This window comes from Myiozetetes cayanensis, unplaced genomic scaffold (assembly GCF_022539395.1).
Source record: "Myiozetetes cayanensis isolate MyiCay16 unplaced genomic scaffold, myiCay2020 scf2-11, whole genome shotgun sequence".
NCBI lineage: Eukaryota > Metazoa > Chordata > Aves > Passeriformes > Tyrannidae > Myiozetetes > Myiozetetes cayanensis.
The window spans coordinates 82,260,058-82,274,962 of NW_026087411.1; the positions used below are offsets into that span (position 1 = coordinate 82,260,058).

The 14,905-nt window shown below is 41.8% G+C and overlaps 1 protein-coding gene across 1 annotated transcript in view; it reads right to left on the reverse strand.

Moving 5' to 3' along the window:
- SH3BGRL2 (SH3 domain binding glutamate rich protein like 2) overlaps nt 1-14,905 on the reverse strand; it is a 53,529-nt gene that overhangs the window by 35,043 nt on the left and 3,581 nt on the right. Inside the window, exon 3 of the mRNA XM_050315717.1 lies at nt 4,442-5,112. Coding sequence (XP_050171674.1) covers nt 4,442-5,112 — 671 coding nt within the window. The remainder of the gene's footprint in view (nt 1-4,441; nt 5,113-14,905) is intronic.

Here is a 14,905-nt window from a genome sequence, read left to right on the forward strand (position 1 = left end):
CACAATATTCCTGAGAAGTGTTATGAGAAATGTTGAGGTACAATGACTTTGCACAAACATGGGTGGAGTTGAAATTCACCATTGATAGGAGACCAGCTCAGCCTTAAGAATGCTAGCACTGCATTTGTCTTCATTACGTTACCCAACAACATGTGAACCAAACAAACATGACTGTAATTATTCTGACATTCCAATGTTTTATAATGTGATTTAACATCATTCCAGGAAACGAAAAATCTCACTTGTTTGACCTCCATAATACGCTTAAACAAAACCCACGCTTTAGTCTCATAAACCCAATATTTGCTGTAGAAACAATTTAACTATAACTGCACTTATTAAGCTTCCTAGTAAAAAATCCATAAATAATTCTCTTCAGTAGCAAGAGTCAAAGTCCAAGTTTTGGTCATTTAAAAAAGTCTATTCTTTTCAAGTTGTTGCTGTTCCTTCCAAAACCCTTCTGTCCCTCTAAACATGCTTTCATGGAGAATGTGGTTGAGCAGCACTTGCCCTTGTACACTAATGGGAATTCATTTCAGTGGTGTGTTCTTCTCACCTTGTGAAAGGCTTTCCCACTGATATTTTTGTGTGTTCACGTTTCTCATTAGTCGGAGTAGACTGTGTCATTATTCCACTAACTTCTCTATAGTATCTGTCCAGATAATAAGAGGTGAAGTTTCAATAAATAAATACCACAAAGGAGAAGTACAAGTAATGCAATTGTTTGAAGCTTCTCCATTATTTGAAAGGTATTCAGTGATATTCCCCTTACATGATCCTCAGTCCTCTGACTGCAAGACTGAATTCTTCTCTGGTTTGGCATTTCTAGATAATTGTAGGGATTCCAGACACAGAGTTACTTAGCTCATGCTACCAGTCTCCTGACAAAGGTAGAGCTGCTTTAAAACACTGAAAACCATTTAACTATGAGTCAATACACAGTATGGTAGCACAAATGTAAATTTTTATTGATAGACTCAGAAAAGTGAAATAGATAAAATTACAGTCACCTAGGAATAATTTGGTGAAAAACACGGACACAAGCTATTTCCTGAAAACAGTGAGGCACTGCTGAGGGAGAAAAGCAGAGGCTACTTTAAAAATAACCTTTCTCCTAAGCACAAAAGAACACTGAATGTCCTTATCAGGGAGGAGTAGCAAAGCCTGTCTCCCCAGCCCTACAAAGAAGTGCTTGGAATTCAAGACACAGCTTACCATCACAAGTAGAAATTCAGGTCAGTAAAAGTAGGAGGCAGTAAGGCTTGTAGAAACATGCCTGCCTGCCTATTCAGAGGCTTCACATTGTGATTCGATCGGATCTGCCTAATGCACGCTTCAAACAACACGAGGTTATTCAGAAATGTACGCACACACACACACAATGGCTCTCTCCTCCCTTCTCACAAGGTCTCAGAAGCTTGTCTACAGCGTCCCTACAGGCTAAATCCACAGTTCTGCTTCCCTAAACACTGAAAATCAATATTTCCACTCAAGCAACAACTAGGTTTTGGGATCTGTGAGCTACTTTAAGCTCATGAGGAGTTTATATTCACAAGTACTATTTAAAAAACAAACAAACAAAAACACAAAACCAAAAACAAAACCAAGCAAACAAAACAAAACCACAAAACCCCCGTAGTTATTACCATTAACCTCTTGGGACTCTAAGAACCTCCAGGTGTTTGGAAGATGTTGCAGGGAGAACTCAAAGAGGAAATTAAGGGAAAAATTCATGTTATTCTTGGCTCCTTCTCATCTGCTCCAATTATTTCCTTTTCTCATTCTTCTGAATGATCCCTCAAAACACTGTGTGCACTTATCTTTTAGACTTATATATGACAATTGCATATTTTTATCTTCTTTCTCACATAAGAAATTACACTAAGTATCGAGATTGATAAATATTTTAGTCGTTTCCAGAGGAAGTTATATTTATGCAAACTGAAGCCTGTGCTGACTGAAGCCTGGTTATACGCTACATAACCAGTATATTTCTCAGGAATATTTCGGTCAAATGCCTATCATTTGACCTCAGTATTCTGAAGATTTCAAAAGGAGTCATACACAAAGAGTTTAGCTCACTATATTTGCCAAAACAAAAGCTTACCCTAGAGTCTACGTGGACTTTCTATTTTAAAATAACAAGTAAATTTAACAAAGTATTTCTAGTGAGATTAGGAAAGTGAATTGTGTCACAATAACATTGCTTTTTGTTTATCAGCCAATATTACATACAGAAATTTTTGTCAGTTACAGCAAGTCAGCTACTAATCTGAGCAACATCCACTCTAACTAGCAGCTAGATTACAATTTGACTCCGGTTGACCTACAGGTAAAAATTAAACCATGGATTCTGAAACCATTTGTAGTAGGAGAAAGAGTAGGATCAATAAGGGATACTCATTTCTCTAGACAGGGAAATCATCTGCCTCATCAATTGCACAGGATCCCAAAAAATAGCTAATGTAGTCATGCTGAAGGCTGGAGGAGATGACAAGGAATTAGATGACTCAAACACTTCTTGTTTCCTTACACTAAAGTTTAGTTCTAGGAGAATGAAAATAAGTTTAAAACTTCCATGTTTAGAGACATGCAATACAGTAACTACATTTTTCTCCAGATGCTGGTTCCCACATAACCAGCTAATATTAGTTTTTATTTTTTCATTTTCCTCTGTCACTTAACCAGGATCTTTAGACACCCCCTGCAAAGCCCACAGAGAAAAAGCCTCCATGATACAACACTGAGAACAGCAGGAACCTAGCCCATAATGAAAGCTCTTAAATGCTGCGATAACACAGATGAAGAGAAATTGACAGAAAAGAGATGTCACAGCTCTTGTCCTGTATAACAGCACTTTCAATCACTAAATGATCTGTTCTTCTCTGGCCAGGCTGTACTCAGATGTACTGCTGTCTAGATGAACAAAGTTCACTGTCACCAGCACGCAAACTGTTATCGGTATTATGTGTAATTTTCTTGCTGTCCAACCGAGAAAAAAAGTCAGCAAGTGCACTAATGTGCAAATTAAGTTGTTTGTCTAATTCAGATTTGGTTTGTTGGGTTAATAGATAGTTAAGAGGGTTACATTGCTGCTGCTAACAGAAGATGTACCTTGTAAGCAGACGAGGTAAGGAGAGAGCAGAATCAAAAACCCCTATCAATAACCTCCTTGCAGACTGGAGATGTGGGTGAGCTAAGTATGTGACCCTTTTCTACCGCTTCAACAAAAACGAAATACAGACCTACGCATTATTGTTCAACCTATGAGGCACGAAACAGAAACTAAACCTAGCAATACTAAGCTACCACAGCATGAAACAACTGCCCATCTGGGGAAGAAGTTTCTCTTATGGACACTTGATGGGCCTGGAGAATAAAATTCTGAAGACACTGTTTACTCAGTTGGCTACTCAAATGGATAATTAGTTTTTATTAGCTGTAAGGCAGCCACTAAGCATTTTGAACACTTCATGCCAAAACATATCAGAACACATACCTGTCATCATGCCACTGAACTGAAAACTAGTACCACACAGTAAAAGGCTGGAGGAAGTGAACAAAAATAAACCTTCAGATGGGAAAATTCAGTGCTACATCCTTCTGCAATGCAAAAAATGCCATTGCCCTCACTGCTGAAGCATAAAGAATATCAATTATATTTAAATCCTTCTGATGTTTGTCATTAAAGAACAAATTTAGTAGAGCACTTACACCCAGATTTCCTTAATAGAAAACTGTCACTTTATATGAAAATATGGAAATTCATAGGTCACATGCATAATTAACAAGAGAATGCTGTATGAGTTTCAATTAAACAGCGAAAGCAGTGAGGTCTTTCAAAAGCGAGTTTGAAAGGAACTGTACCTTTTCCAGAGTATTTCTTAATGCAGAGAGGTAGGTGCTGGTGGCCTGAAGCCTGTCCCTGGGCTCTCCTTGTATTTATCTGTCCATCCTGCAGCGGTGCAGGCACCGACGCACCGTACCTGTCCGGGTTCGGCGCCCCTCCAGGCGCTCTCCCCTGCTGACCGCCTCCCAGGCGGGCAAGTTTAGCCCTGTTTAATCACTTCTAAGACCCTTTAAACACACCCAAGGTTTGCCCCCTACAAAGGGGTTTAGGGGTGCTTGGTTTTACAATTTAAGAACTAGTTAAGCTCTGGCAGTCTTGTTGTCTTTTTTCCTCCCCAGCGCACACGCAACCCCGGCGAATTCAGCCCAGCGCTCCAGGACAGCCCGCGGACGCACTCTGGGGTCTGGGGTCCGTGCCGGCGTGCGGGATGAAGGCTGGGAGCCGAGGGCAGGCTCTGCAGCCGCGGGGCGGGCGAGCGGCGGCTCCAGCCCCGCGCAGCACCGGCCCCGCAGGCTGAGCTCTGCCCGCGGCGGCCCCGCTCCCCTCCCTCCATACCTCCCTCCCTGCTCCCCGCCGCTCGCCCCCACTCACCGCCACCGAGCCCGAGGAGGAGGCGACGAAGACGCGGATCACCATCTTCACCTCATGAGCCGCGGCGGCGGGAGCGGACGGGACGGGGCAGCGAGGCTGCGGGGGCAGCGAGGCTGCGGGAGCCGCTCCCCCGCACGGACGGGGCCGGGGCTGCCCGGCTCCACCCCGCCACCGCCCCCGAGGGCGGCCACGGCCCGCAGCACCGCCGCCCTGCCCTGCCCTGCCTTGCTCGGCGGCCGCAGCCCCTCTCGGTGAGCCGGGTCCGGCTCCCGGCTGGCAGGAGGCAGGCGATAGCGGCGGGAGGCGGGAGTGTGGGGGCGGCGCGCAGGGACCGACGGGCGCTGTAGTCCTGCCCGGGCGGGGACAGCTGCAGGACGGAGGTGGGAGGCAGCCTGCCCGCGACCGGCTGCCGGGGAAACAGAGGCGAGAGGCAACCTGCCCACCCCCGGCTGCCGTGCCCAGCGCCCGGGGCTGCCCGGTGCTACCGGGAGCCTTTGGGAGGCTGAGAGGGGCTTGCGCCGCCCTCCAGGTGTGTTGCCCAAAGGTCCAGGTGAACAAGGGGTGAAATTGACCCACCCCGCCAAGAGGGCTGCTCCTGGTCCTCCTACCCCGTGCAGAGCTGCAGGCTCTGCTCCGCCGGGGCCGGGTCTGGACCCTCTGGCCACCGCTTGCTGTGGCAAAGCGGCGGAAAATGAAGCCGTTCTAAGGCAGGCATCCCTGACGAGGCAAGCTAGAGTGACAACACAAGCTGGGTAGGTCACTGGGTAAGAGAGCTGTCCTACACCAGGCATCCCAAAAGACTTAAACGGTGCTACCAGTTTTCATTCTCTGGTATAGATGTACAGCTCCCAATACTGTCAGCCGCGGAACAGATGTTATTAATCAACGGGATAAGCAGATAACCCCAAATAACCCTTCATCTGTCAGCTCATCTGCAAGGAACCAAGGGGAATCCCTACAGCCCTTGGGTCAGCTTTTGGGTCTGTGAGGACATAGCCTGTCTTTATTTAAAGTCTAAGAACCACATACCTGGCAGCCTTACACATGTTACTACAGTTGCAACTCTCATTTTCTTGCTTCTCTACATGCAGCCATATGGTTACTCATTTCCTCTGACTCAAGCTCTCCCTTTCCACCGTTTCACACCAATGCTGAAGAGCATGGTGTCAGCCTCTTTCACACCTTTGCATTGCCACAGCCCTCAGTGATCTTCCAATGTCCAGACTAACCACAGACCTTGACTTGCTGCTAAATATGTCCTTAAAACTTTCTTTACATTTTAATATTGATCATCTGTTTTGAAATGCTGCGGGTCTTGAGGAAGAGCAAGAGCCATAAAATGCTCAGTGCTCACTTTGAGCTTGATTTATCTTGTGAAAGTCATTGGGAAGCTTTCCACTAACTTCACTGGAGTGGAGCAAAATGTCAGCACTATATAAAGTCCAATCCTAAAATGTGAATTCAAGTACCAATCCTGCAATCCTGTAGTTTACAGCTACACATGACTTTGCTTTCATGAGAGTGCTTGTTGGAAAAAAAAGAGTAAACATCATCAGGGTACACTTAGGTACAAAGGTTAAGATTTTCTGGCTTCGGTGCTCCTGTCTTCACTTGAGCATAACTTTTACTGTGGGAACCACCAACCAGTGACCAAAAGTGTTTATTGCTTAATTGCTGCTGACTGCTCAGCAAAAGGAGCAAAGGAGACAAACTTCTCTTTATGTTGGTTTGTAAGGTACCACCAAGCAGCTTGTTAAAATTCTGTGATAGGTGTGTAATTATAGGAATTTGCTGGAAAATTCCCATTACCTTACTCAGTGAATTTCCTTCACACTGCAGGATTATTTCTGACAACATCTTTTCCTGTGTTTCTCTAAGTTTTCTTTAAAAGGCAGAGGTGCTTACTTCCCACTTATTTCTCTATTTACTCACTACTAGAAAATATTGGTTTTAATATTCTATTTTGGTAGTCTTTTATGAAACAAATAGAATCAGGGCAACTCACTGCAGCTGGCTGTATGTGATTCACTCATGGCACTGATATGTAGCATTACACTGTAATATTAATAACTCCTGCTTTCTAATAAATTTCTTAAATACGGCAGGGGAAAAAATTTATAACAAGTCTGATTCTGAAAGCTACTGAATATCTTTATCTCTCAGTAAATAGACGAAGATGCTCCTACCTCTCAGAGAGAGCCTTGACACATAACCAGTAGCCTAGAGAAACCATGTGGCAATGGCACTAACTGGAAAAAGCATGAGATGTAAATAAAAAAAATAAGAATTCTAATGGAACCGTAAAAACTGTAACTAAGGTAGTTTAAAGGTTATTTCCTCTGCTTTTAAGAATCCTCTCTTTGTAACCTTCAAAAGCCACAGATTTAGTCTCCTTTCCCATCTGGAAAACAAATAACTTTCATTTCAGCTCACTTGGAAGTGTTTCAGAGCTGCATAAATTCACAAAAAGCTAGGGGGAAAAAATGAGGTAGTTGGAAAAGTAAAACTATCACCTGTTAGAAGAATCCAGACCCACTATTCCATTTCAAATGCCCCAAACTGATCTGCAGCCAGCCAAGACAATATAAATTTTTCTTTTTGTTTTTAGATTCTCCCTTTTGCTCCTGTAGCCCTTAGGCTGGGAGGCTTCTGCAGTTTGAGTTTGAGTCTAAGCAGCTAAACTCACAGCCAGAGTTGATAGACTCAAATTGAGCTAAAGTGTCAGAGCTCGTGGAGGTCTTCCATCCATCACACTTGACACAGCTTTAGCCAAAGCTTCAGCATCCTTATTCCACACATGTTTAGAGACACCATCAAAGACAGAGCAGGGGGCTTCCTGCCTGCATTCGACCACTTGACAACAAATGCAACAACTTAATAAAGTGTCCTTTCAAACACCCTTTGAAGCAGATTTTGAACAAATCTGTATTTCAATGAATTTTCTTGTAGTTCTCAATTTTTATAAGTAAAACTTCTCGGAGGCAGCTTGGGTGCAACAAGGGCATTGAAAATCCAGACAGCCTTCTCATTTATCTCTTTTGCTAGTGTATCCATACACATCAAGAAGCTAGTTCATCGTGGAAGTAATCCAGAAAATTAGGAAAAATAAACATTACACTTTTAAAGTTAAAGACTTTAAAGCTTGTAGAGCAGCTTCTTACTTTACATGGCTCCTAAGCAGGGAAATATTACTCTGCAGAGGGTAAAACCAATCAGACATCATCATGTGACATTTTGCACTTGCAGGTGGTGTACAGGTTAAGACTGGACATCATGCTCTGTCCTGCAGCTGCTGGTAAGTGTCCTGAGGCCATTTATTTAAAGGCCACACCTTTAACTCCATTTCTATTGTACAGGTCTAGAGGCTTGAAGGCAATGGTACAAACATTTAGTAAAGTAGAGGAAATGTAATAAATTAAAAACATTTCTAAAGTGACTTATGAGCAGTTTCCAGTGTTTACAGGAGGGGCAGGGGCTAGTTTCTAAAGATTTCGTGGTAAGAATGATTCATTGTTATGCCAGATCTTCATGGAAGATTAAACAGAACTTTCCTGCTGCTAAGGTAACAAAGTACACACAAAATCAAGGCGTACGAGTATGTGAAAACAGAAGTATAAAAGTACAACTTTGGACAAGGAACATTCTAACTATGATAAAAGATGAATTGTATAGCAAGATACAACAGGGATAGGAGAAAAATAGGGGAGAAAAAGAATATTATGTTCAGGACTGAAAAAGTGCTTGAGATGGCTTCATTTCTCACGTGAAAGGAACAGTCTGTCTGAGGCATATTAGAAGTTTTCTGGTCTTTGTGTTGTTGGTGCCCATCAGTTACTTCTGTGAAATGTTGCTAAGAAGTAGTAAAATCACACAGACTCTGCAACAATTCACATATTTGAAATTTCTAAAGAATTCTTTAGCACTTTTTAAAAATTGTAAGTATCAAAACATGTTGAAAATTACGGTTTTAGAGTTTCATTAAAAGCTCTGATGGTTCTGAGCAATCTTCCTTGGTAGAAATGTGACTGTCATGGCAGGGAGCAAAAGAGTAGAGAAAACATAGTGCTCCAGCATCGACAGAGCTACAGAATATCACCAACTGCTCTCACACTGCAGAACCCAAGAGAAAGATAACTTAAAGGCTCTAAAACATGCAGAATGGCCAAAGTAATGTAATGTAAGTACAAGACTGTTGCTCTTGCTGCATAATGGCCTATTAAAATCTTGGCTAGACACAGCTTGAAAGCACATGAAATAATGCTGTTTGGAGCCCAATCCTCTGCATACATCCTAGAAGCCACTGTATTTTTAAGGTATCATTTTAATCACAAAGGAACCTCCAGGATACATTTTCTCAGTTGTGCTTGAATGCCTGCAGCTGTGTGCTGTACATGCTCTTATGAGTCCTCCTCTACATGCACAACAGGCAGCCCTAGTCAAGATCACCCTATCCCTTGCAAAAAACGCTTTGGATGTTTTATTACTCATCAACATCTCTCAATAACAAGCTCAGATTCACATAAGACTCTGTTTTTCCAGAACTTTCACTGTGGCCAGAGGTTTGCATTAAGAGCATTTCTCAGCTTTCCCCACAGTCAGATTTTAGAGATAATGTCCCAAGACAAAGCTTTTTCTGTTTTGACTTGAATTACTCTGAACCTACTACAAAGCACATGTGTTAAAGCAGGCTCTTGGAAAGAGACAGAGCTGGAACAACTTTGAGAAAGGTTTTGACACTCGCACTCACAAACTTGTGGTATGTGGAGGAAAATGGAAAGGTAGCACTGTTCTTGATTTCAGAATGATTTCTGTACCATCTCTTTAACTAAATAAAAAGAAAACCCCCCCAAAAAAAAAATCCACAGAGAGCCAAGTAAGCCTTCCTTCATGCCATTTAAATCTAAATATACCTAGATAATTCCAGAGCTGTATGAGTCCATTCTTCTCAGCTGCTGCCCTTTAGTCTGCTGCATGGCTGGTTTTAGTATCTGTGGCTGATTTGATTCCCTCCATGAATACTCCCTAATACTGAGGACCTTTGAAAAGAAAAACATTTTCATGTGAAATTCATCATCTGATACCGCTCAGTCAGCTGACCTGCAATAACTGAACCTGGAGATTATTACATCCTTCATGTTCTGTATTAAATCAGTCATCATTCCTTAAACTTACAGCTACAACTTTTAAGAAGTTCCAGAGTTCATTTTCTACTTGTGTGTTTAAAGATCTCACCACTGCTGAAGATGGAGGCTCTAACTGAGGGGCAGGAGCTCAGGCAGGTTTCATTCAGTGTCCAGCCTTCTACCCTGCCTACTCTTTCAGCCCAAGATACTGCAAACAAATCAGGCTCAACAATGGCTGGTTCAGTAGGCTTGCATCCTTATTTCTGCTAATTTGAAAAACCTTTAGTAATCTCCATTACTGCAGAGGGATGGAACCCCCCACAAATCGCATTTCTCCACCTGCAGTTCCAATGAAACCTGAATTAGTGAGCACTCAAGATGTGAAGTGCACTCAGGGAGCAGCTGTAGAGCATTACATTCCTGCCAGCTCTTCCAGGAGGGACCTTCTGCCAAGCCCTTTGAAAAACAATCTACCACCACATTCCTTTTGGCCGTTTTCCAGCTGGTTTTCCATATCTGACCAGTTCTACCCTGACAAGGTGCTTTAGAAGATTCATTTCTTGCAGGATGCAGGAGAATTGGGTCTGTAAGAATATTTACATATACAAGGAGCAAAGAGCAAGTAAACTTGTGGAGAATAAGAAGCAGCTGAATACATGAATATTGGCAACTTTCCCCAAGTGTATGCAGTAAATGAAGTAAGAATAGTTAACATTTTTATAGTTAGGAGTTTTTTAGATGTTTCACAGAACAGAGAGGTGGGGAAACATCTCAGACTTGGAAAGCTGACCTAAATTTGAGGATAAAGATTATGTGTGCACTCATTTCCAGCTTGGGTTCAAGCCCACAAATGGAGGCCACGTTCATATTGAGGGGACCCAAGACTGTACTCCCTCACAGGTTTGAGATGACCTTTAGGAACCAGCAGGAGAGAATCTTTGTCCCACCCTTAATCCTCAGCTCAGAGGCCAAAGGCACAGCGTGGACACGCCTGCCCTGCCACAGGTGTAGCCCATCTTTCTGCAGAGGATCCTGGGCAACTGACAGAGACTCTGCCCACAGACAGGATGCATAAATGGCATGAATTCAACTCCATAAAAGCAGCTGCAGCCAACCTACTGGCATTCTTCTAGGCCAGGGGAGTGCTGCCCTGATGGCATTGCGTGTTTCAATCAGGGACCAAGAAGAACGAAAGAGTGGGGAAACCACATGGGTCTTGTTATCCAAACTGGAGAGGAGATGACCCAAGCTGGAGAGGGGACTAGTAAGTTTGAGCTGAAGCTGATGGAGGGAGAAGAAAAAATGTGGCAGCAATGATTAGGGATGTGCTGCAGACAGGCCATATTGCCCTACATGGGAAATTATTGTGATTCATGGGCTGGTTTTAACAGAGAGGACCCTCTACTGCCTGCGCAGAAGCAGAAGAGACTTGGATTCAGAGCAGGAGTGCACTGGGTGGAAAGCAGCTACCTGGCCTGGCAGATCAGCATAGATAAAATCTGCTCAACTAATACACTGAACAAAGGAACATGTAGAAGGCAATGTAAGCCAGGCTAAACAGCAGCCAAATAAATTAGAAACCATACAGTGTCTCAGGCAAAGGGTAGAGAAATCCTTGTCCTTCCATGCATTGTCTTTCCAGTCTCAACCCAAACTCTTTTGTGCCAAGCAGCATGGACTTGCTTGTCAAAGTATATACACTTTCTGTATTCTTTGGCAAAGTAATCCTGTAAAATTGGCTAAAATGTATTTATTCCTTTCAGATTTGTAGAATAAAGTTCATTATGTTTTGCATTTGCACGTTCTCTACCCTAAGTGGGTAGATATCTGTTATACCCAGTCTATTTTCTATGCATACAAAACTCCACACCAGTTCTATTTAAAACAACAAGAGATAATTTTGACCTGATATTAACTTTTTAATGGTGATTACTACAGTTTAGGAAAGTCTGAGAAATATTAAACTCAACACAGTAGATACTTTGGTGTCATAATTGGATGCAGCATTTCTTAATGGAATCTAGATAATAGAACATAAAACAGACCCTTTCTCAGAGTTTTTGGACTACAAAATAGGCTGCACTGGAATCCAGTGTGAGTGGTTCCTCCTGAGATCACTCACATCATCAGTGGGTAAAAGACTAGCAAAGTTCCAGCAAAGACCTCATGGAAGACTTCGCAGACGGGAAAAATATTGTTTCATATGTCCACAGGGCCAGTTCAGCTCCTTCATTTCAGTTCACCATTGAATCACTAAAGCCCATAGCTGCATTCCTTATTCCCACTGAGTAGACCTCACTCAGACAAGCAGCATTCAGTGAAATAAATGTGACTGTGTGAAAGATGGATATTCCACAAAATGGGTTGCAGATTCATGCTGAGAGACAGCAACTCCTGGATTCATCATGAACTCAAAGACGAGATTCTTTTTGGGATATGACTGGCGAGGGCCTTACAAAACTTCCATTGCATGACCCAGTGGTGAGACACTGGCCTAGAAGCCGAGAAACCTGGCTTGGTTCTGAGTTTAGCAGCAAACCTAGTTTGCAGCAGGCAGAGAATCAGAAAATGATATATGTCTTGTATATCTTCTTTAAAGCAATTTCTGAAAGACAGTCTCGTTTTTGATATTTCTTTTAGGACCTTTCCATTTTGTCTTTCCCTGGGATGCAGCCATTAAGGATGACAAGCAGTAGGTAATTGTTAGTCATGGTTTTCATACTTACAGACATCTCCATTTTACTCAGACTCAGCTTTACCTGTGGTGTCTTCACACTGTCTACTTATTGCTGTCACTTCCAAGCCTGGGCTGTCTCACCTGTTTGTCTGAAAACTGCATCATCATTCAATGACAGCAATTTTTATGGGACTAGGGTATAATGAAGATCATGGCTGAAGATACAGTGTCTCTCATAGGCTGGAATTCACGTACTAAGAATATTAAACTCCTTCAGGATTCAGAGTAAATTTCTAGTGAGACTGATCAAAAACAGTGCTGTGAGCTTCCCCAGGAACTAAGGGCTATTTATACTTCTTGGCACAAGTTACACTAACAAATAAATAAAACCAAGTGAACTGGGTTATGATATTTCTCCTATGTTTGGAACTTACTGAATTCCAACAGAGATAGCAACCTTTGTCAGTGATGCAAATATTTTTTATCTGTCACATGGAAATTCATGTCTTGCTTTAATATGGGAAATTAAAGACCGTTCCCAAATTGTTTTAGTGCCACAGGGCTGGTTCTTGCACAGAAGCAGCTCTGTTATCTACAAAATTTTAATATGGGCTTACTAAATTCGACTTGCATCAGCATACATAATACATTTTATGATATTTACATCCTTCAGGAATTTAGGAGACTAGAGGAGAAAACAAAATTTAAAAAAAAACCCAACCTGCATACAGTCTTATTCTCAGCTCCTCACTCTCTGGTTTCTTCTGTGACCTTACAGTTTTTTGCAGTATTGATTTGTAGCATTTCCTAAAATGTTAGTTCTTTTCTAAAGGTTCTGCTGTCCTTTTCCTGGTTTAGAAAAAAATGTTTTAGTTATAATGAATGATTCATAGCTCCTGCAGATCATTCAGGGACGCCATTCATAATTAATGATTAAAATGCAGTAATAAAACATGAAATGTTTGAAAGTCAGCAGTGACGCCTCTAAAGGTAGATCTTTGACAGATACTGCTGACAGCATCAGAAACTCTCCCTCTATATATATATATTCAAAGACAATAATTTTGCTCTTTCTTTCTTCCACTATTGCATTCTTTCCCTTGCAGGCATCTTCAATATTCTAGCAAGCGACAGTTTGTCTATAATTTAATTTAATATTTTTCTTTCTTAATTTACATTTTCATTCATTTTTAGCCTGCAGTGATTATTTGCATGGAAAGAAATTGTCTTCAAAGTCTATATTTAGCCTGATATATCGGATTAGAAATGTAAGCCAATCATCCAATGAGGTTAATTTTAAATCCTGTGGAAATTGTACCACTCTATTCAGTTTTCTCAGCACTGATGCCCATCTTGTTTGAGGTCATATGACATTTAACTCCAATGTCGAATGTAGTTTCCCACTGAAAGGAATACTTGCAATACTCTAAAAAGAGTATTTTTAGAATTTATAAGCAGAAGTCTGAGCAGATTTTTTTTTTTAAGCTGATGACCTGAGGACTGTGATTGTGTTTTAAAATATGCAAAGAACTAACAGAAAAGTCAAGGAAAAAGAGCAGGAACTTGTGTTTATTCTACTTTTCCTACCACAAACGGTATTCACCAATTCTTACTTCAGGGTCACCCACCAACACTGGTAGACCTGCATTTTAGTCAGTGCTGTATTTATTATATTTAGTCAATATAAATTCAGTTTATACTATTTTCAAGTTCTACACTGCCATAACTGCATCCTTCCACCTCGTTCTCCCTCTTCAAAAAAGCCAAACATTTTGGATTTTTTTTTTTAATAACGTCACTGTTTTCTTGGCACTGACTGTCTAGGGATGACTATCACATTCATCATCCCCATCAAATCTATTTATATCCATTGGTTAAAATTCAGCTTGTGATCATTGAGCTGCAGATGGAACTCCCTGAACAGCAAAGGAGTACATGCATCCGTGCCAGGAACAGTTGGAACCACTGTGGAGAGGGGGCTGAGAGGATCTGTCATCACACAGTCTCTATCCCTTCAACCTCAGAGAGCTGTCAAAAAAAAGCAAAGACTGCTACCTCACCTATGTATTAGTGTCATTAGGGCTTTCAGTGGACTCAAGAGAAACCTGATTTTTCAGGGCTTTTTGCAAGGTGAGATGAATTTTACAAGTAATGGAAGACAATATAGGAAGTACATGTGATTGTCAAACTTCTAAGGAACTACTAATGAAATACTAAATAGATGTAATTTTAAATTATGGAAAATGCAAGTAGGAGTAAATGTGGTTTTGCAGCAGAACTTGTTAAACAAGAGACTGAGGCAGTTCTATTCGAACCTCTAAACTTCTGGATGATCTGTGACAGGGATATTTTTGTTTTCTAAAGCGTGAGATCACTTGAATATTTCATTTATTGAAGTGCATGAACAGGAGCTGAAGAAATGGTTTTAAAAAGGAGGAAAGACCTGAGAGTTGGAAAGGTCTCTCCTCCAAGGCCGTGAGCCACTCAAGAGGATCCTCACCACTATGCAGGGCTGCACTGGTTTCATGAGGGCTCCAGGTGGACATCAGGGTGTCTCTGCATGGAGCACTGCAGAATTAGGCTAAACCAAACATATTTAATATTATCTCAGAGAGCTAAGCTGCTTATCTCTGTGTGACAGATAATACATTATACAGCTGAGTG